The sequence below is a fragment of the Acomys minous genome (genome assembly GCF_964271855.1).
Source record: "Acomys minous genome assembly, chromosome: 2".
In the NCBI taxonomy this organism is placed as follows: Eukaryota; Metazoa; Chordata; class Mammalia; order Rodentia; family Muridae; genus Acomys; species Acomys minous.
The window spans coordinates 49,993,844-50,014,454 of NC_140484.1; the positions used below are offsets into that span (position 1 = coordinate 49,993,844).

General features: G+C 58.1%; 2 protein-coding genes across 11 annotated transcripts in view; one reads left to right on the forward strand and one right to left on the reverse strand.

Moving 5' to 3' along the window:
- MARK2 (microtubule affinity regulating kinase 2) overlaps positions 1-8,246 on the forward strand; it is a 67,063-nt gene extending 58,817 nt beyond the window's left edge. For 5 of the 9 annotated variants that reach the window (XM_084760491.1, XM_084760486.1, XM_084760489.1 and 2 more), the window contains exons 12-19: positions 26-158; positions 390-562; positions 772-869; positions 1,622-1,783; positions 2,326-2,580; positions 3,523-3,549; positions 5,500-5,544; positions 6,126-8,246. In XM_084760491.1, coding sequence (XP_084616617.1) covers positions 26-158; positions 390-562; positions 772-869; positions 1,622-1,783; positions 2,326-2,580; positions 3,523-3,549; positions 5,500-5,544; positions 6,126-6,486 — 1,254 coding nt within the window. In that variant the 3' untranslated portion in view covers positions 6,487-8,246. Of the gene's footprint in view, positions 1-25; positions 159-389; positions 563-771; positions 870-1,621; positions 1,784-2,325; positions 2,581-3,522; positions 3,550-4,283; positions 4,446-5,469; positions 5,545-6,125 lie in introns of all 9 variants that reach the window. The other 4 variants (XM_084760494.1, XM_084760492.1, XM_084760487.1 and 1 more) reach the window with 4 other exon arrangements.
- RCOR2 (REST corepressor 2) lies at positions 7,790-14,909 on the reverse strand. 2 transcript variants are annotated; one of them, XM_084761092.1, is made up of 12 exons: positions 14,364-14,906; positions 13,612-13,668; positions 13,283-13,363; positions 12,973-13,025; positions 12,723-12,884; positions 12,485-12,609; positions 12,328-12,397; positions 12,035-12,250; positions 10,837-10,914; positions 9,767-9,824; positions 9,408-9,637; positions 7,790-9,319 (listed from the first exon to the last, which is right to left on the reverse strand). In XM_084761092.1, the coding sequence occupies exons 1-12, from the start codon at positions 14,488-14,490 to the stop codon at positions 9,005-9,007; spliced, it is 1,572 nt and encodes a 523-aa protein (XP_084617218.1). In that variant the 5' UTR covers positions 14,491-14,906; the 3' UTR covers positions 7,790-9,004. The 2 variants fall into 2 exon arrangements, with proteins under 2 accessions (XP_084617218.1, XP_084617219.1); XM_084761093.1 differs by lacking the exon at positions 9,408-9,637 and having other exon boundaries at positions 14,364-14,909.
- Positions 14,910-20,611: the final 5,702 nt, after the last annotated feature.

Sequence of the window (20,611 nt, forward strand, 5' to 3'; positions counted from 1 at the left end):
GAAGCCATGTTTTCTGCTCTTGCAGCTGGAAGGGGACACCATCACATTGAAGCCCCGGCCTTCAGCTGATCTGACCAACAGTAGTGCCCCATCTCCATCCCACAAGGTTCAGCGCAGCGTCTCTGCTAACCCCAAGCAGCGGCGCTCCAGTGACCAGGGTATGTGCTCTTGGGAATCACGGGTGAGGGCATCTTGCTCCTGAACGCTCATAGGTTCTGGTACTTGGGTGACAGCTGCGTTTCAGTTTTGGTTCAGCTCCTTCATAGCAGTGTGCCCATGGGCAGGCTCACTCCATCTCTGTGAAGTGAGGTAGTGATGGCAAGAAAGTGCTAAGCACGCACTGGGTCTTCAGGCAGACTCCTCATCGTATCTTACATTCCGCCCCATAGCCGTCCCTGCCATCCCCACCTCGAATTCCTACTCTAAGAAGACTCAGAGTAACAACACAGAAAATAAGCGGCCCGAGGAAGAGACAGGGCGGAAAGCCAGCAGCACCGCCAAAGTGCCTGCCAGCCCTCTGCCTGGCCTGGAGAGGAAGAAGACCACTCCTACCCCCTCCACAGTAAGCCATGAGCTACCACTCCCCACCCTGGCCTCCTTCCTGTCCTCTGGTTTTTCTGGGTGAGGCCTGGCCCTTGGCTGTACCTGACCTTGCTGTAGAAAGTGGGCTACAGAGTTCCTTGGGACAGTGGCACCCAGTGATCCTGGGGAAGCGTCTGAGTGGACAACATTGGCTCCCATGAGACACCCCGTGCCCTTCATTCCCCACAGAACAGCGTCCTCTCCACCAGCACAAACCGAAGCAGGAATTCCCCACTTTTGGACAGGGCCAGCCTTGGCCAGGCCTCCATCCAGAATGGTAAAGACAGGTGAGTACCGGGTTCCTGTCATGCTCTTGAGGGCCACTTCTCACAGTGGGTAGAGCAGTGTCCCTGGAGTCCTGTCCTGGCTCTGTTCAGTCTAGCCATCCACCTTCCCTCCCTGCTCCATGCCATCCCTCCTGTCCTCTGATCCCTGACATTTGTCAAGCATAGGGTACCAGTGAGCAGCTCCTCAGACTTCCTGCTTCTTGATCACGGCCAAATCTAGAGTCGCCCATCTGTCTAGGTATATATTTGGCTTTGTGTTTGGGGACCCTGCTCAAGATAGCCAAAAGTACCCATCTGAGGGTCTCCCGAGTGAGGGCTTCACTGTGGCCGCAGAAGCAGAGTTCCCCACCTTGCCTGCCAACCTTGCTTGGTGTGTGATAATACTGGTTCCAGGTCTTTTGAGCTTAATGAAAGTTTCTCCTTATCAGCATCCTGTCCTTTGTGTGGAAGGAGGAATCCTTGTTCCCACATCTCCTAGGAGACCAGTGTGGCCTGAACACAGTGGTGGCCTCCTATCAGCTTTCCCTCATTTTGGGTTCTCTCTTCCCAGGCTCTGGCCTACCTGGCTGCTTACTCACCTTGCCCTCTCCTTCCAGTGGCTCATCCTTAGCTCTCGATGGCCTGGAGCTGCTCCCTGGGCCTGACCTGCATCTGCTGAGGCTACAGCTCTGACCCTGGCCCTGCCCTCGCTTCCTAACCCAGGCTCTTCTCTCACCCTTAATCCGGGCCTCTCCGCTGCTTTTGTCTCCTAGCCTAACCATGCCAGGGTCCCGGGCCTCCACGGCTTCTGCTTCTGCCGCAGTCTCTGCGGCCCGGCCCCGCCAGCACCAGAAATCCATGTCTGCCTCCGTACACCCCAACAAGGCCTCTGGGTTGCCCCCCACGGAGAGTAACTGTGAGGTGCCTCGGCCCAGGCAAGTGTGCTGGGGTAGCTGATGCACTTGTCCCCTGGCCTGTCCCAACCCTGCCCTGCAGTCTCTTCCCACCTTGGGTGACCTGCTTCATTTTTGTCATCTTAGACCCAAGAAATAGCTCTGTTCCCTACAACCAGGAAGTAGAGGACACAGATGATAGTGATGCCTTTTCCCTCCAGCTGTCTCAGAGCAGGAGAGCAGGAAGCTGTCCTAAAGCTCAAGATGGAGGGCGTTTTGTTCTGGACCTTCTTTGCTTTCCTTAGGGACAGTCAGCTCTTGAGGGTTCTCATTGTCCCCTTGTAGGTCCAGGGCCAACTCTCTCCACTCTGTACTGCTTGCATACATGGGCCCTCCTTGTCTCCCTCCCTCCTCCCTGGACCATTTCACTATTGTCCTCAATGGTCAGTCCCTTCCGTCTGTGTCCTCTGTGATGGCTGCTTCTGCCCTAGCATTCCCCAACCCAGCACAAGGCCTATGTGTACTCAGCACTGGTGGCTCCCTGTTTCTGACATGTGCCTTTGCCCCTACCTCTTTTCCCACAGCACAGCCCCCCAACGTGTCCCTGTCGCCTCCCCCTCCGCCCACAACATCAGCAGTGGTGGAGCCCCAGACCGAACTAATTTCCCCCGGGGTGTGTCCAGTCGAAGCACCTTCCATGCTGGGCAGCTCCGACAGGTGCGGGACCAGCAGAATCTGCCCTATGGTGTGACCCCAGCCTCTCCCTCTGGTCATAGCCAGGGCCGGCGGGGTGCCTCTGGCAGCATCTTCAGCAAGTTCACCTCCAAGTTTGTCCGCAGGTGAGAGGGGCTGGGGCCAGGCCTGCCCACTTGTGTGGTGGCTGGGGTGGGGACAACAGAGCTGGAACTGGGGCCTTAGCAGAACTAAAATAAATAGGGTTGTTGTCAACATCTTAGGCACCTAGACTCTTAGGCCTTTCCCCAGCTCTTCTCAGGCACCCCTCATTCGATGGCCCCAAGCAGATGGGCGATGCCGCCTCCTCGCTAGGGGAGTGTGAACTCAGATGCTAAAATAAAAGCCCCCTCTTCTCTCCTGGGTTCCCATGGAAACTTATATTTGGTGACGCAGCTGCAAAGTCATGAGGCATGAGCCAGGCTGGGTTGACAAGATTTTCCTAGTCTATTCTTGCCCCCTTTGACCTCCTTCCTCTGTTTGCCCTCCCCCAGCTAGAATATGTCCGGCTCTAACTATGATCTTCTGCACCAGGGTTTCCCAGGGCAGAGCCCATAAATGAAATGGCTGTTGAAGGCTACAGTGGCCTCTCCTGCAGCTACAGGGTTCCAGTGCTTTCCTGGCCTGGACCAGAGGTGGGAACCTCTGAATAGGCGTCTCATGCCGGAGCCCTTGTCACAGAGGCCTAAGGTGGCCGTGCAGTCTCCTAGGGTGTTTTGTCCCCATTCTACCCTAGAGTCTAAACTGCTCAGAACTAGGTGGGACTTTTGAGAGCAGACCTATCCACCCTGCTGCTTGTCCCTTCACCCATCCGAGCCGCCAGACACAGATGAGGCTGCAGGGGCGAACAGACCGGAAGTCCAGGACTCTAGTCTCGCTGAGCGGCTGGCTCTTCTGAAACCGGGCAGATCCTTGAGCCTGGAAGGCTCCCTCCCACCTGCTTATCCACACACCGTCCTGTTGGTTTGGTTTTTTTTGTTTGTTTGTTTGTTTGATTGGTTTTTTTTTTATTTCTTTTTTTATTTTGTCTTTTTTGTTTGTTTTTTTAGAAATCTGTCTTTCAGGTTTGCCAGAAGGTAGGCGTTGAGCCCGCTCTGTGTGTGTGTGTGTGCGTGCGCGCGCACGCGCACGTCTGTTTGTCTGTGTCTTTGTCCTGCCTCCATCACTAACTCCCCCGTTGGCTGATGCTTCCTATCTTTCTGCTGACCTTGTATATATGTGGACCTCCTGTCTGCTATCTTAAAGGGATGAAGACTTCTCTGGTGGGGCTTCAGCCCCTAAGCTGACCTTCCTGCCCCTTCACACTGGCAGGACCCAGAATACATGTTTCCCTGGAGGACATTTTGGGTTCCTCAAAGAAAATGGCCGTGAAAGTGAGGGGCCTCCCTTAGTCTGCAGGTGCATGTCCCCAGAAGAGACCTCAGGGACTCTCCCTTTAAGATTGTCTCCTCATACCCACCCAGGTTTGGGGTCACATTGGGCTCCACTTTCTTTCCCGTGTTGTGTGCATGCGCTACAAGTAAGCTCCATGGGGTTGAGGCGCATCTGGAATGGTGTCTCATTTCGGGGTGCCCTGGGCTTGCTGAACCTCAGAGCTGTGACTTGTTTCCCCTGAACTATGGTATGCCAGGACTTTCAAGGTACTACAGGGGCATTAGGGTCCCTTGTCTAGTCTGACTCCTCCAGGCCCCGGAAGCCTTTGCCTCATAGATGTAGTACAGCGCCCCCTTCTGGTGGATGCTGCAGAACTGACCCAGCCCACCCTGGCGCACAGCATCTGGGCTGCTCTCCTCTGGGCTGTTTCCTCCAGATGTCGCCTGAGCCTGCCAAAGAACCAAGAGCTGGATATTCTCAGGCAAGGGTCGTGCTGCCGCCAGGCCCTGGTGAAACAGCAGGAGGCCCACACCCTTCTCCTGCATCTCCCTTCCCGGGACAGAGCCTGGCTTGTTCTGCCTGGCCATGTCCTCTGCGGGCCTAAGGACGCCAGGCACTAAGCTGCAGCCCGAGGGCCAGATTGGGAGCTCTGGATTTGCCTGGCAGGTGCATTGGCTCCCTGGCAGAGGGAGAAAGAAGCCAGATGGGATCTTGAGGCATCCCACCCCACCCCAGCTCGCTGCATGGCTGGCGGGGCCTGCCCCATAGGGGCCTGGAGAGAGCAGTCGGAGCCCTTCCTTTGCACACCCGGGCCCTGCTCACAGTGCGCTTGTTGGCATCTGTGTCTCGTGTCTTTCTGCTCCTTTTACATGTGCTGCTGCTGCTCTCTCCTTCCTGTCCCTCCTCTCCTCGGCAGCCCCCAGTCTCCCAGCTCTGGGCACACATCTTCCTGGCAGCCCCCAGTCTCCCAGCTCTGGGCACACATCTTCCTGGTAGGAGCTGGAGAAGCCGCTCAGCGGGGCCAGACCTCTTTCTCACCTCCCTAGGGCCCTGCCCAGCCCTTGCCTTGTGAGAGCAGCCAGCAGTAGGGGAGTCAGCAACACAGTGGCCTTGCCCACTGGGCCACAGGCACCAGTCCCAGGTGTCTGCCTAACAACACATTTGACACAGTGAGCCTCTTAGCGGCTCTCCGTCTTCTAAAACAGGCAGTGGGGCCTTTGCCTCCATCTTCATTCGGACACCCCAGCCATCGGCACAAACATTTGCTCCCAGGCCCCATTCCAGTAGCTAGCTTGAGCCTGGCTGTGGGCTGGAAGAAGAGCTACTGGTACTGGGCTGTGTGCTGGGTACATGTGCCTGCACAGACACACCCTCCTCCCCCAGAGCTGGGGCTCCCTTCATTAGCACAGAGCTCTGGGAATGTGGGGAGGGACAGCCCCCTGCTGGGGTTCCTTGTCAGAAAGGGGCAGCCAAGCTGCCAGTGTGAGGCACTGCAGAGCCACGTTGGCCTGCTGGTGACTGGCAGGTAGCTTTTGGGTTTGGGTCTTGCCCACCCACTGGTGGCATGGCCCCAGACCCACTCTCACCTGGGTCTGCAGGGTGGAAGGAGCGAGAGATCCCAGACTAAACTCTCCCTCGCTCTGTTTTTTGAGGAACCTGAATGAACCTGAAAGCAAAGACCGAGTGGACACGCTCAGGTGAGAGGGCGGGAGCCAGCACTCCTGGCCCTGCCCAGGCCACCTGGCTTGCCACAGCCTCCTGCTCTTCTCTTGCTCTTGCCACTGGCTCTGACGATTCTGCCCTGCCTCCTTCCTGGGGGCTTCCCTCCCACACCTATCTGCAGTAGTGCTGGGCCCTGCTCAGGTCCTGGTGCATTATGGAACCAGAGCGCTGGCAGGGTGGGGGCACTCCCGGTCCCACCCCTGCTGGCCTTGCTGCTCAGCCTCATCCTCACTCACGTAGGACAGTCTGCTTGGTGCTGCTCAATGCACTTGTCTCCTGCCTGATCCCCTAAGGAAAAGAACCAGTAACAGCATGGACTGTCACCCTGCCCCAGCTGGCCTCTTCTCACCCCTCCATCCTGAGAGACAAGAGCCAGAGGCCTCGCCCCTGTCCCATGTGCCACTCCAGGACAAGGGGCTAAGTACTCCCCCCTCCAGCCGGTACTGCGCTCTGTCCTGCTTTTCTCTCGGGCCTCAGGGTCTGTCTGCCAGGGTGGTTCCCCCGTGGGTGGGATGTCTCAGCCTCCGTTTTATGCCTACCTCTACCCTCTCCACAGACCTCACGTGGTAGGCAGTGGAGGCAATGACAAGGAAAAGGAAGAGTTCCGGGAGGCCAAGCCTCGGTCCCTGCGCTTCACGTGGAGCATGAAGACCACGAGCTCTATGGAGCCCAATGAGATGATGCGGGAGATCCGCAAGGTGCTGGACGCCAACAGCTGCCAAAGCGAGCTGCACGAGCGGTACATGCTGCTGTGCATGCATGGCACACCAGGCCACGAGAACTTTGTGCAGTGGGAGATGGAGGTGTGCAAACTGCCCCGGCTGTCTCTCAACGGTGTTCGGTTTAAGCGGATATCGGGCACCTCCATGGCCTTCAAAAACATTGCCTCCAAAATAGCCAACGAGCTGAAGCTTTAACAGGCTGTCAGGAGGGGGGCAGCAGAGACCCACCAGTGGACTTGGCTGCTTGGGCCAACCCTGCATCCCCCCCACACACACCTGGGAGAAACTGCAGGATGAATTGGTGTGTTCTCCCCTGCTGGCACTTGTCCCCTTCCAGGCCCTACTCAGTTTTTTTCTTCCATGTTGGTGGGGGATGGGAAACGGTTCTTCCCTCCTCACATCCACCCTTGCCCAGAAGTTCCCCCTTCCCCTCTCCCCCTACAGGAGGCAAAGGAAGGGGAAGGGGTGGGGGGGGCAGGGCTCCCCCTCGGTACTGCGGTTGCACAGAGTATTTCGCCTAAACTAAGAAATTTTTTTATTACCAAAAAGAAAAAAAAAGGAAAAAAAAAAAGAAAAAAAAAATCCCAGCGGCCACCTTTCCTCCCTGCCCCATTGGGACAGTCAAGACTGGATCTGTGGGGTTCCTGGGAGGGTGGCTCAGGGCTGGAACACTCTCAGGCAAGAGTGGTGGAGTTCCCTGGCAGGCCCTCCGCCAGGCCCACTTTGGGCTTCTCCCCTCTCCCCACTTCTTTCCCCTCCAAGAGACCCACCAGAGGTGGCCTTCCCCTGCCCCCAGGCCCCTGGGCTACAGGCCTATACACTGGGGCCCTATGGGGGTACTGCACAGCCCTGGAGAGGGTGGGTGGTGGGGCCCTGGCTCCCTCCATACCCTATCCTCTGCCCTCCTTCCCCAGAGCTGGGCATTTCCTTTCATGAGCTGCTGTGGGGACATTTGTTCCCCTCCTCAGAAGTCTGTGCCATCTTCTCCCACCTCTCCGGTGGAAGGCGGGGCTGACCCCAGTACTGGGAAGAGGGAGGGGATTGGGCCATGGACTCTCAGCCTCCAGGGGGCCGCTTGGGAACAGGGACACGGGCTTCTCCGTTCTGGGTGTCTTTGTCTGAAAGCACAGCCCCTCACCATCCCCCCCCCCTACTGCTTCCCCTTCCTTGGCATTAATCTGGGCACCGTTCTCATCTCTCAGCCTTGCCTTTTCTTCCTGGCGCTGCTGCCCCTCCTCTCAGGAGACTGTCCAGGGCCTCCATGGCTGCCTGGCGGAAGGCTGGATTGGGCGGCTGGGCCAGGAGCCTCTGTCCTACACAGGGTGGGGCCAAGTGACGCCTGCTTGCTAACCTCCAAGGCCAGTGTGTGAATGGGTGACTATAGGCGCTTGGCTGGTGGTGGCCACTGCAACCCTTAATTTATTTCTCTGCTGTTTCAGTTCCTGAGAAATTGGGGGAGTCCTACAGAGGCTGCCCCTGCCCTCACCTGAGTTGTACATTTTTTTTTGTGATGGGTTTTATTTTTTTTTATCTTATTTTATTTTTCTTTTTGATTTATGATGACTCCACCCCTAGCCCCAGTGTCGTCGTCGTGTCACCCCCCACTCCCACCCCCACTCATCACCCTGGCTCCCAGACCAGGCCAGACTCAGCCACATGTTGAGTCCTTGGGTTCCAGGAAGAAACCTTGCCAACCTCAACCCTCCAGCCCCGTGCTCCACTGGCTATGGCTCAGACCAAGGGCTCCTCCTCCTCCTCCTCCTCCCTCTTGCCCTATGGAACAGCCCGGGTGCTCCAAGGGGGCCGGGAGGGCATGGCTTGGCTCCCAACAAATGGGGTGGGGGCTGGGACACCCAGGCAAGGTGGCCCCTCCCTGCCTAGCCCCCTCTCCCCCACCCTGCACTTAGTTTCTCCTCTGGATCAAACACGTAATAAAGAGAATGTTTGGAATCTGAGCTGCTGCCTCCTGTTCCTTCTCCCTGCTGGGCAGGGGCCCAGTACCCACACCCCCTCCCCACACCCCACCCCAGGCAAGATGTGGCCTAGCCTGTCCGCCTTGTAGAAGAGAATTTACTGTCTAGGTCCTGGGGGAAGCCAATGCTGTATGGCCTGTTCCCTCCGCCCTCGGCACAGACATGAAAGACTCATACACTTAAGAGGTTGCATTTATTTCTTTTTTAAAAATGTTGAAAAATAAACCCAAGTCTGTGTAAGTCCCCCAGCCCTCATTTCTCCCAGCTTCTTCAGGGTGGCCAGTGAGGAGCCTCCCAGCTCCTGACAGTCTCCCTCCAGGTCTCTGCCGGCCCCACCCCAGCCCTCCCACTGCACCTGACTTCTTGCTAAGAGGAGGGGAAGGTGAATGAGGCCAGCTGACACCCCAACTGTCCCCTCTCCTTCCCCCATGCTAAAGTCACTACCCCACACAAAGGGGAGGCCCAGAGACCAAGCCCTCAGCAGGCAGGCAAGGAGGCAGCCATTCCAGCCACAGCCCGGAAGCAGAGTCCTGCAGGCCCTGAGCTCTAGCCCCTGGCTGGGGGTTGACAAGCTCAGCTGCCAGGAACACATGCAGAACCCACAGGTCTAATCTGTGCCAACTGGCAGCTCTGGGTATTTGAAAGACCTGGCAAGAGCCCTAGTCCCTTCTGTCCTTAGTGATGCCAGCAATATCCAGCCAAAGGCTTCAGGAGCCTCTGGGCACTGGAGGACCCAGGGCTCAAAGTGAGGGTGCAGGGGGCTCCAAGGGGGCTCCAATCAGGGTGGGTGGAGGCTGAGGACCAGGGCGGGCACTGTGTCGAGAGGCAGCCAGAGCAGGGCGGATGAGAGGTGGTGGGGGCTGGTTGGGGGCCAGTCGGGGCTGCAGGAAGCGGCCCTGCTGCAGGGGAGGTGGCTGGCGGAGCAATGTGGGAGCTGTGGGCAGAGGTGGCCTCAGCAGTGGAGGTGGCTGAGAAAGCGAGGTGGGTGGTGGGGGCGGGGGCGGTGCAGGGGCTACTGATCGGGGCACTGATGTGGAGACAGATGTAATCTGCACCTGAGGGGAGAGAAAAGGGTGAGGAGGCTGCTCCTGCACTCTAGAGACTCACCTCTCCTCCCTGAAGACTAAGCCCCCTGCTTCTCACCTCATCGTCGTCTTCTAGGGCTGGGGCTGGCACAGGAGGCCCTCGCCTGGCCTCTTCCATGGGAACTGGAGCTGCAGGGGCCCCATCCTGCTCAGCCTCCCATTCCTGCAGCACCTCCTCCAGGTTGAAGCGGCGACGGTAGCTCACAAAGAAGGTCTTCACTTGGGTCAGTGTCTTGTTCCCAATCACCTCTGCGATAGCCCCAAAGTCTTTGCCATATCTACGGATAGCTGTAAGGGACAAAACGGGCACCGACTGTAAATGCCCCTCGGGACTACTTACTTCCCCCTCCCCCTTCAGCTCCTGGAAAGGTAAGAGAGGGCTCTAGGGTTCTCAGTACTGGCCATGGCCTGACCCACCTTGTACAGCCAGAAGTTGCTCATCTGTGGTCCAGCGGGAGTTGAACTTGGTATTAGCCTGGAAAGCAAGGAATATAAATAACCATTATATGAAAAATATGGGAAGGGAGGGAGGGCGTAAAGAGATGGCTCAGAAGGTAAGAGCACGGGCAGCTCCAACAGAGAACCTGTGGTCAGTTCCCCACACCAAGTGGAGGCTCACAACCTAGGTATCTGGTGCCCTCTTCTGGCCTCCTTGGGCAGCAGGTAGACACATGGTGGATTTACAAAGATAGAGACAAACACACATGGAAAAAAAAAATCTTCAAAAATATGTATGTGAGCTAGGCATGGTGGCGCACACCTTTAATCCCAGCACTCGGGAGGCAGAGGCAGGTGGATCGCTGTGAATTCGAGGCCAGCCTGGTCTGCAAAGTGAGTCCAGGACAGCCAAGGCTACACAGAGAAACCCAGTCTCAAAAAACCAAAAAATGTATGTAGAGGCCAGTTAAGATATCTCGGCAAGCTGGTGTGGTGGCGCATGCCTTGAATCCCAGCACTCGAGAAGCAGAGATAGGCAGATCTCTGTAAGTTCGAGGCCAGCCTGGACAGCCAAGGCCTCAATTTAAAAAAAAAAAAGGTGTCTTGAGAGGCTTCTGCCACCAAGCCTGAGGACTTGAGTTTGATCCCCAAGACCCACAACAGGGAAGGAGAGAACAACCTTCTGCAAGTTATCCTGACCGCCAGGCGTAGTGGCGCACGCCTGTAATCCCAGCACTCTGGGAGGTGGAGGCAGGTGGATCTCTGTGAGTTTGAGGGCACCCTGGTCTACAAAGTGAGTCCAGGACAGCCAAGGCTACACAGAGAAACCCAGTCTCAAAAAACCAAAAAAAAAAAAAAAAAAAAAAAGTTACCTTCTGACCTCATGTGCACTTATGGTACATGTCACCACCTCACCCCATCTAAGTTAATATATGTGAAAAAGTGTTCTGGAAAAAAGTATGCTTCCTAGGCAGACCTCCCCCTCCCCATTCCTGTTCTGCCTCTGCGGAAAGCCCCCTTTTATATCCAAATAAACAGACCAGCCTTACCTCAGGGGGGCGGAGAGGGTCAATGCCACCCTCCAGTGCTTGGCGGAGGCTGCTATTGGTCTGCTTCATGCTCTGAACCTACAAAGGCCAAGGAGAAAGGCGCATGGCCCTCTGCACCCACCAAGGCCAACACCACCCCACCCAGGAAGCACTGGCCCACTACCACTCAGCTCTTGCAACCTTAGGACGCTGATCCTTCAGCCATGTTGGCAGGCCTTTTTTGTTTGACTTACTGGGTTATTTTGTCTTGTTTTTGTTTTTTGAGGGACCTACTGGCCTCAAACTTTTTATAGAGCTAAGACTGGCCTTGAACTCCTGGGATTACAGGGACTTGCTGCAACACCAAGCTTTCATTTTATTTTTGAGACCAGGTCTTAGGGCTTGTCAGGGGTAGGTAAGAAGACAGTTAGGCAGGTAAAAGTGCTTGCCACAAGCAGGAAGACTTGAGCGTGACCAAGGTAGGAAGAGAGAGCCCCGAGGGCACCTTATACACACACACACACACACACATCTTACACGCCCTTTCCTGCCACCAGGACCTGAGTTTGATACCTAGTGCCAACTCCTGTCCCACCTTCACGCCTGGCAAGTGTGAGCCCTTGCCTCACGCACAAGCCAACGGTAGTACTAAATGAGATAAGGTCTCATGTATCCCCAGATAGCCTCAAACTCACTAGGTAGCCAAGGCTAGCCTTCTGTTTAAGGTCTAGAAGAGCTGGAGGGTAGCTCAGTTGGCAGTGCTTTGGCCAGGACGCGTGACCCCCGAGCCCTTCATAAACAAGTTATGATAGAGCATGCCTGGACTACAGCGCTTGAGGGGGACAGGTAGTAGTCAGAAACTCGGGGTTCTCCTCTATTACAGAGCAAACTTGAGACTAGCCTGGGGTACACGAGACCCTGTTCCCCTTTCCAAAAAGAAGCCAGAGAGCTGACCAGACAATTAGGCAAGTAAAACCGCTTGCCACAAAAGCCCAAAGACCTGAGCTTGACCATCAGAACTCAAAGGTAAAAAGAACCACATGAACACCATGCACACGTGTGAGCGAGCCCAAACACAGAGCAGAAAAGACTGTCAAATTATCCTAAGTTCCTGACAGTGGGAACAGAGCCAGGCTGGGCACCTCAGCTGCCCCCAATAAAAGTCTCAGGAACTGATGATCCCCTGTGCACGGATGGACCCCTTCCCCTGGGCCCCCACCTGGCGCTTAAGAGAGATGAGCTGTGAGTCGAGACCTCGGAGTGTGAGGTTGGCAAGGTCTGGGCTCCCTGATACAGCAGTGAGGCCCTCAGGGCTCAGGTACATGCCCTTGGGTGGACGTCTCCGAGTTCGAAGCGGGTGGTGGCGGTACTGAGACACCTGAACCTCCTTCTTCCCAGAACCAGGCCGTGCATTCAGAGGTCGAGACGGCAAAGGCTGAAGAGAAATCGTGCGCAGTCTGAGAACAAGCTGAGGGGCAGGGCAGGGCAGGGCACGGCAGCCAGGGAACTCACCTCTCGCTTGGGGTCTCCAGTATCCGGTTCTCCCTCACTCACAACTCCTCGTCCCTCTTCAAGTTCATCACTGCTGACACAGGGCCAGGGAGGAAATGAGGGAAGACCCAACCCAGAGTACTGTCAGCCCCTCCCCCCCAGCAGCCCTCTCCCCCACCTGTCTTCTTTGTCCTTGCGGCCACCCAGCCGCCTGGCCTGCCTGTCCATCACACTAGTTCGACTTCGGGTCTTCTTCCAAGAGTAGTAATACTTCACCAGGCTGGGAATCAGCTTGTCAGGTAGCTGAGGAGGCAAGGCCAGAAACAGGAGTCCACCTGAGATGCTGGCCCCAGGTAAGCTGTTTGGGACGGAAGAGCGGCCGAGGGGCACTCGACGGGCCACGGACACAGGCTTACCATCTGCTGGATCCGCTGGAAGCACTTGCCGTGGAACCCAAAGGCCTGTTCAAACAGCACCTTGTCCTCGACTGTCCACTCATCGGGAAAGGGGGTGAAGTTGGCTAGGTCTGCCAGCGATTTCTCCACGTCGTGTTTATGCCACAGAAGCATACCGAGCGCCTGGCCCAGGACAGAAGCAGCTCAGGTTCTGCCACCCCAGCACTGCGCTACCCTGTCCCACGCCCATCCCTCGGGACCCCCAGCCCACCTGCTCAATGTTGTAGCCATGCTTCTCCTTGGCCATGGCAATGTACTTGTCAACTGCAGGGGGAAGGAGTGGGGTCACTGAGGGGGAAGCCCCCCCCCAAAGCAAGGACCACTCAGCAGCCTACAGTCCCCTTCTATATATTCCTCAGGTGAGTCTCAAGCTCCCAGACTACAGCAATGCTCCTACCAGACTTCCATGTAGGTGGGAGTAACAGCCCACTACCTCTAAGGAAGAGCTGGCCCCAGGCGGACAGGAGCTGGAGCCCCGCTCCCAAGACCGAGCCCGAGCGGGGGTCCACCCACCCACTCACGTTTGGCATCGGACACACAGTGGTTGGGTGACCACACCAGCATCCCTTTCAGCTCCTTGTTGCTATAGCGCGCGGGGCTCTCTGAAAGGCAGAAGAGCAGAATTAGCCTGGTGGCGTTCACAGATACCGGAGACCACTGAGCAACACAGTCAAGCTGGGAGCAGAGACCCAGACAGGAGAACAGGAAAAGTAACAGTGCCACAAGGCCACCCACCCTACCCTGCCCACCTCCTGTCCCTCAAGCAGGAGGCAGCCAAGAGTTCGCAGGTGGGGCTGCAGGCCAAGCCATCAGCCTCCACCACTCCCTCCTTGTCTGTCCTGCCACTCACCAGGCTTGCACTCCGGAATTACTGCTTGGTAATTGGTTCCAACGCGGATCATGCTGTCTGTGGAGCCAGGGGAGGCAGTCAAGACTCCGGGGAAGTGGGGGGAGGACATGGTGGGGGATGTGGCTGATCTGGAGTTCTCCCTTCCTGACCACTCGGAGCCCCCACCATCCAGGAGACACACTTTTCCTTGATAGTCGGTGTTGCCCCCCCCCCCCCCCCCGCCCCAAGCTACCCTCTGAGACAGGAGACCTGGAGAGGGAGACCCTGCCTAGTCATGGCAGTGGGGGAGGGGGGAGGTTAAGAGGACACTTTAAAAGCCCAGGCCAGAGCAAAGTGCTTTGTTCTGGCTGGGGGTGAGAGCTTGGAGGGCTGCCCCTAGACCTAGACCACAGCCTTGCAGGGAACCCGGGGGCTCCTCCCCACCACACGAGCTTCACAGCTCGGCATGGAGGTGCCTTCCCAGCCTCTGGTCCAATCAGACCTCAGTCCCCTGCAAGATGGCAAGGTATGAAGGACCCAATCAGTCCAAGTGAGGCACCGTAAGCTGCCTCACTGACTGAGGGCAGAGGGGAGGTGGGTGCTCAGGGGCCCAGCTTTTACATTTCCCGTGCCGGCAGCGCTAAGCATGAGAAGGCAGAGGCTGCAATCCAGGAGCGGCAGAAACCATCTGTGGTTCGCAACTCTCCCCCTCCCCACCTTCCGTGTCCCCTCCCCGGACCAGCGCGCCTTTAACCCTAGGCCAACGAGCTCACCGTGAGAGTGCTCCTCCTCACTGCTGTCATCCTCCGAGTGCGGCTGTCCGCCGTTGGGTGCCGTCTTGGCCCGACTTCGGGACAGGATCCCGGAGCCCGCACTGGGCTTCTCCATCACCGAGGGCATTACCCCGCCCGGCTGCCCCGGGGGGCGCGGGAGCCTTTGGAGAGCTCTGGAGCTTGCCGCGCTTGCCTCGAGTGCCGCGCCCGGCCCGGCCTGGAGGGGTCGCCACTGAGGCTACAAGAGGCGGGAGGTCAGCGTGGCTAGGGTCCGGGAGGTCGAGGGCCCGGAGGGCAGCCCTAACACTCACTGCGACCCCCACGGGCGAGGACGGCAGAAAAGTTTGTGAAGAAGTGGGGGTACGTGGAGGACGGCGCTGCCGTGGGCACGCTCGCTCCGTACGCCCCTCGGGGTTGGGGCTCCCCCGGGAAGAGTCGGGGCGCGCTGCCCTCGGGGAGCCCCGGAGCCGCGCCGCGCGCCTGCCCACGCCGTTCGGCGGGCGAGGGCTGCCGCGCAGTGGCCGCCGCTGCGGACTCCGCGCCCCTCGGTTGTGCCGAGGATGCCCCGGTCCCCAATGAACGGACCCTGCCCGACCAGACCCCACGGCAGCCACGCCAGCCAGAAGGGGCCCCGGCGGCGGGACGACGCGCACGGCGTGCGGCGCTGGAGCAGAGTTGCCGGGAGGCGGGCGGAGCGCAGCCGCGGGCGCCGCCTCGCACCCTCCCCGGCGCGCTCGCTCGCCTCGCCGCGCTCGCGCTACCGCCGCTCGCTCGCCCGCTCTCCGCCGCCGCTCGCTCCTCGCGCACACAATGAAGCTGCTGGCAGGGAAGTAGTGCCGGCTGCGGCCTCAGCACCCCTCCCCCAGCCGATGCCTCCGCCAGCTGAACATCTGGCCCTGGGGTGGGAGGGAGGGCCCGGGGGGCGGGGCCTGGGGCCGGGGCTAGACCTCCAGGGGGTGGGGTCAAGGACCGGGATGGGGCGTGCGTAGCCCCCCCAGGGAGCACCCCCCAGTGTCTCTGAGCTCTCAGACTTAGCCCCTGTGGGTAGACCCCAGTGCCCCCCAGGAGAAGCTGGGGGTCAGCCTCACCCACAAGCACACTGGTTCCACACACTAGTGGGCTCCGGTTACCGTGGCCTGCCCCGGGGGCCCAGAGGCCGCCTGTCTGCCCGGGTGGAGCCCAGCTTTTCCTTCCATTTCCCTTCCTGCCAAGGAACTCCCTGCCCCCCCCTTCCGCTGGGGGACCCCTCCTTCATGCGCCCTTGGGGGCCAAAGCGGATGGGAGGGCGGACAGGGGCGAGATGAAATTCTCCAAGAGCTACTGGGCCAGAACCTGACTTCTGCTGGGTCTGTGGTCCCCAGGGGTCACCCTAGTGTCTCTTAACTGCTGCCGTCTGCGCCCCAAAACAGTGGTACCAAAGACTTAAGGATGGGCTTGGAAGCTATAGGGCAAGATCTGGGCTGAAGGGGGCGAGCTCCCCACTGGGTTCACTGTCACCTCAGCTGGAAGCAGCATCCCCCTCCCCCAGGACAGGCACGGGCAGAGTGACAGACAGAGAAGCGGGTTGGGAGGCACAGACGGAGTTGGGGGAGGGGGTGGGCAGAGACTTTCAAAGCCAGACCCAGCCACCCTGCCAGGCACACAAAGAGCCAGCGCACTCACCGGCAGCAGCTCGAAGCCTGTGAGCTGCGCCTGTGCCCGTCCCCGCCGCCTGGGGCACGTGCTGCAGCTCACACAGGCCGAAGCCCCCGCCCGCCGCCCCTCCCACGGGGAGCCCGGACTCCTGGACACGCCTCTACACGGGCACACCCCGCTATGCCCAGATCGAGCCGAGCCTGCACTCGCACCCTCCTCTCCCTTCCCTTCCTTGGCCACTCTGTAATCAGATTCCTAAATTTAGAAGCAGCCCTGGCCCCAACCGGGGATCCCTGCCCCCACCCACTGGCTGTGGCCGACCGGTCCGGGTCCTGCGGTCAGGCCAAGACCTGGCTGGGGCATCCTGTTCCTGGGGGCTTCTTGCCTGCGGCCCGCAGAGTCAAACACGACCCCACCCGACTTCAGCACTGGCCGGCCACATAGGGCCACCCAGTCAGCGGCCACGTTGCCCGACACACCTCGGGCCAGGGTTATGGGGCCTTTTTTCCTCCCCTTAAATCATGAGCTGGGCACCAAGCCCCAGGGTGGGGATATCTGGGAAAAAAAAAAAAAAGATTGAATGAACCAAAGGTGATCTGAGTTAAAGGGGTCTGTTCAAAGACGCAAAGCAACTTCCGGTGACACCTAGAAAAGAGTGCCAGGAGTCCAAAGCCGGCTGTGCACACCACGGTCTCCTACGATGGCGTCTTTCTGGCTTCCGACAACCATTAGTCAAGGCTTCCACTGAGGCCCCGTCCTTCACTTGCTCCCTTCCATGGTAGAACCGAGAATCCTAGGCCCAGGCCCCTACCCACCCCAGGCCTCAAGCATCAAGCTTAGCTCTCGCTTCCTTCCTCCAGGGCTGCCCCAGGTGCCCTGGCACAAGGCCTAGCAGAGATCCCAAGCCACTCTCTCTCACACACCGGGACCCAATCCTGTCCTCATTTATCCCTGGAGCCAGGCCTGCCGCCGCCCCGCACCCCCAACACACGCCAGAGGAAGAGCCTACCCTGGGGTGGGGGCAGGGCTGGGAGGTTTTAGTCTTCACTCGCTTATTTATTATTTATTATTTATTTAGGTAAGGGGGGCTGTCTGGAGGGCCTGAAATGGTGAGCCTTCTGCCAAGGAAGTGAGACACATTAGGGGCAACTGTGGGGGCCACAGGGTGCAGAGAGGCTGGCTGCTTCCAAGTGATCTATTTCATCCCCCCCCCCAAGCTGCAAGGAGAGGCAAGGTCCCACCCCTCCCACCTGCTGCAGCCACCCCCTCCCCAGCTGGCCCCCTCTTTTGTGCGAAGGCACACAAAGGACAAGGGGCCCCGGCCGGTCTGGCCATCTGCTCCTAGCAGCTTGGAGGCTCTTAAAGAGACAGCTCCCCCTCCCTGCGGCCCTGGGGCTGTGGGGTGTGGCTGTGGCTATGCCACCAGGACCCAGTCAAGGCGGTACCCCCAGGTCCCACCCACTCTAGTTCCCCAAGTCCTAAGGTCAGGAATCTTCCTCTCTCAGGCATGGGGTGCAGGAGGTGCCACGTGGCCGGGAATATGGGGTGTGATGATGGAGACAGGCAGGCAGGGACGGGCCCCTCCTATCATGCAGCCTGACGAAGCACAGAAGCAAGCAGCAAGAATCGGGTCCCTCACCTCCCTGTGGCCACCTGCAAGCCCGGCTAGAGCTCAGGTCTCCCGGGAAAGCTCTCCCGCCATTTTGACAGATGAGCTTCTTCTACTCTTGGCCCACAGGGAGGGAAGGCGAACACAACAGCGCCCTGCCTTCTTCCTAGGGATGCAAGCCAGAGCACAGGCTGCCTCACAGCAGGCCCAAGCCCACAACCAGGCACATTTACCCTCCTCTCTGCTCTTCCACAGGAAACTGGAGCTTTCTTAGCCCTATGCGGGTCTCTGTCTGCAGCTTGACTCCCTTGCCTCGGCCCTGAAAGGCTCCTGGATGCTCAGATCCCCAGGAAAGCCTGCTGTGATTCACCACTCAGTTCAGACACAAAGTGTTCGATAGCTTGTGTCGTTGTGTTCCTTGCCAGTGTTCTTAGAGCCTAGCATACAGCAGGCACTCAGCATTTGCTGAGGGAAACGGCAGCTATCAGGAGCCCCCTCCCCGCGGCCTTTCCCCTTAGCTGAGCTCCTGTGTGCTAGACCTGCTGGGCATCTCGCCTCCTCCCTCTTCAAGGTGAGGCAGAGGGACAAGGGTTGAACAGGGATGCTGGGAAGGAAAAGGCAGGGTGACCTTGGGTGAGCCACCGGGCCTCCCCTCCTCTCAAAGGCGGGGGCAGCTCCAGCCAATCCCTAATCTGCCAACCCTGCCAGACAGACTGGGACTGTCCGGAGCAGAGGCTGGAGGCTGGCTGCTGTGGTGTGGTGCCTGGGACCCTCGCCAGGCCCTCAGTGGCCACAGCCAAGGGGCTAAACTTGGGGAGGGAGGCAGGCTGGTAGGCCTAGGGTGGAGGACAGAGGGTGGCAAGACCCAGGCAGAAACCTAGTGTAGAGTAATACGGGAGGGGAGAGGTGCTCCCCTTTCAGAGACGGGTAGGGGAGGTGTCCTAGAGAGGAAAGAGCAGAGGCAATTCTCCCTGGCCCCTTCAGTGCTATTCAGACAGAAATTCCTCCTTCAGAGCTCTCTGTGCCCCGCTAGGGGCCTCCTGGCAGGGTGCTTCCTCCTCATCTCCGGGGAACTATTGGTGATCACCACTCCCTCCAGCAACACGCACCCCACCCCAGCTCGAAATAATAACAATGATAATAATAATAATAATAATAATAAGGAGAAGGAGAGGAGGAAGAGAGGTGGTAATCCAGTGTTTGGCACAACTTCAGCTCAGAGGCTAAAGGAGGCTTCTGAGCCAAGAAGTAGTTATGAAGTCTGAGAGTTGGACCCCAGGCTTCCTGACCCCCAGGGACAAGGAAACCTGATACCTGCAGCCAAGCATCTGGGGAGCTAGGAGGGAAGGGTCCAAAAGGCCTTGGCTGACAGACAGGAAAGCAACAGGGGCCTCCCAGACTATACAAGAGGCAGCTGCCAGCTCCAGTAGGCTGCTTGGGTTCCAGAAGCTTTTAGAAGTGGACAGCCCCTCACCCTCACCTGGACAACCGCTGCGCCCTCTGGCGGTGGCCAACCAGACCAGCGGAGCCCCACCTTCAACAGGGCGTGACTGTTCTCCCAAGGAGACTTAGTCTGGCGCCGACACAGGGATCCAAGTTTCTGGACTAGGTACCTGGCCATTGGTGCCACCCACCTAACCTGGGCCATGGGAGGCCACTGAACCAGCAGGCCAGGGAGCTCCTATCTAGGGTGACTTCCAACTCTGCTTCTTTCTTGCTGTGTGGCCATAGGTAAATGACTTGCCCTCTCTGACCCTCTGCTCCTCCGCTTCTAAAAGGGGATACTTTTCACTTCATCATTTTTTAAGAGGATCCAGTAACATCTCAGGTGGGATGCAGTACGCACATCCTTCAATGCCAAGACACATCCCATACAGGACCCCAGCAAGCTTACTGCTGTATGAGGTAGCACACACACTGGACCAGCTTAAGGCTGGTCTGATGGGGCCATAGAGGGACTCTTGGGTCTGACCTCTGACCAAGATTCTCCTTCGCGGTGACATCAGACAGTCTGCAGCTTCCTTTTAGACGGTTTCTGTCTCAGTGATCCTGTCGAGCATAGTGAATACATAGCTGGATACAATTTCTTCAGTGCTTCTCACATCGTAGACCACTCCCACTCAATAACCTTCCATGGCTCCCTGTTGTCTTCCTGCAAAGCTTGCCCAGCCTGGTACTGGAGGGCTATCTAGCCTGTGCCTTGTCCAGCCAAACAGGTCTGTTTACCATCCCCACCCTGCGCACACCAGCCTCAGGGGCAGCCCTCCAAGAAAGAGTCACTCTGTTTCCTCCCTCCCAAGGCACTTCACAGTGTTTGCTGTAGGCTCAATTTTCTTAACAAATATATTTTATTACGAACTTAACTAAGCGAGCGTACATCACTTATAACCCGACTAACCGAAACAATAGAAGAAGATTAAAGAACCACAATAACAAAACCGTGAGGATATCAGTTCCGAGGAACGATTCTCCCGATGTAATCAGCAGTTTGGTTCTCATCCACCTCTTCAAGATCCCTTCCTTCTCAACCCAGAAATCTGCCTCTGGGGTCTTGCCTCTGGACCCCAGCCAAACCCCTGGCCCCTACCTCTGCAGCCTCCTTCACTCTGGCTTCTGTTTCCAGCTAAAGCCACCACTGTCCCCCTTCCCCCAAGCTGGGTCTCGAAAAAGGTTGTTCACACTCTTCTATCCTTGTCCTCACCTCCCACTCACTCCCCAGTCCCAGGAGTGCCATGCCACCGAAGCTGTCTGCCAAGGTCACCAGCCGCGTGGTTATCTCTAATGTCAAAGGCATTGGGCAGGGGGTCATTCTGCCCTGGGCACACTGGACACCAGTCTCCAAAGGCTCTGTGCTTAGTCCTTGGGGCTCTGAGTCCCCCAACTCTCCAGGTTCCAGTGTAGGCTACAAGCAGCTCCAGCACTGTCCCCAACCCAGCCTTAGCCCCAGGCTCCCTCAGGACTGCAAAGCTGGCCGTGAAGGCTTTGCTGCCAGCTGCCTGCCATC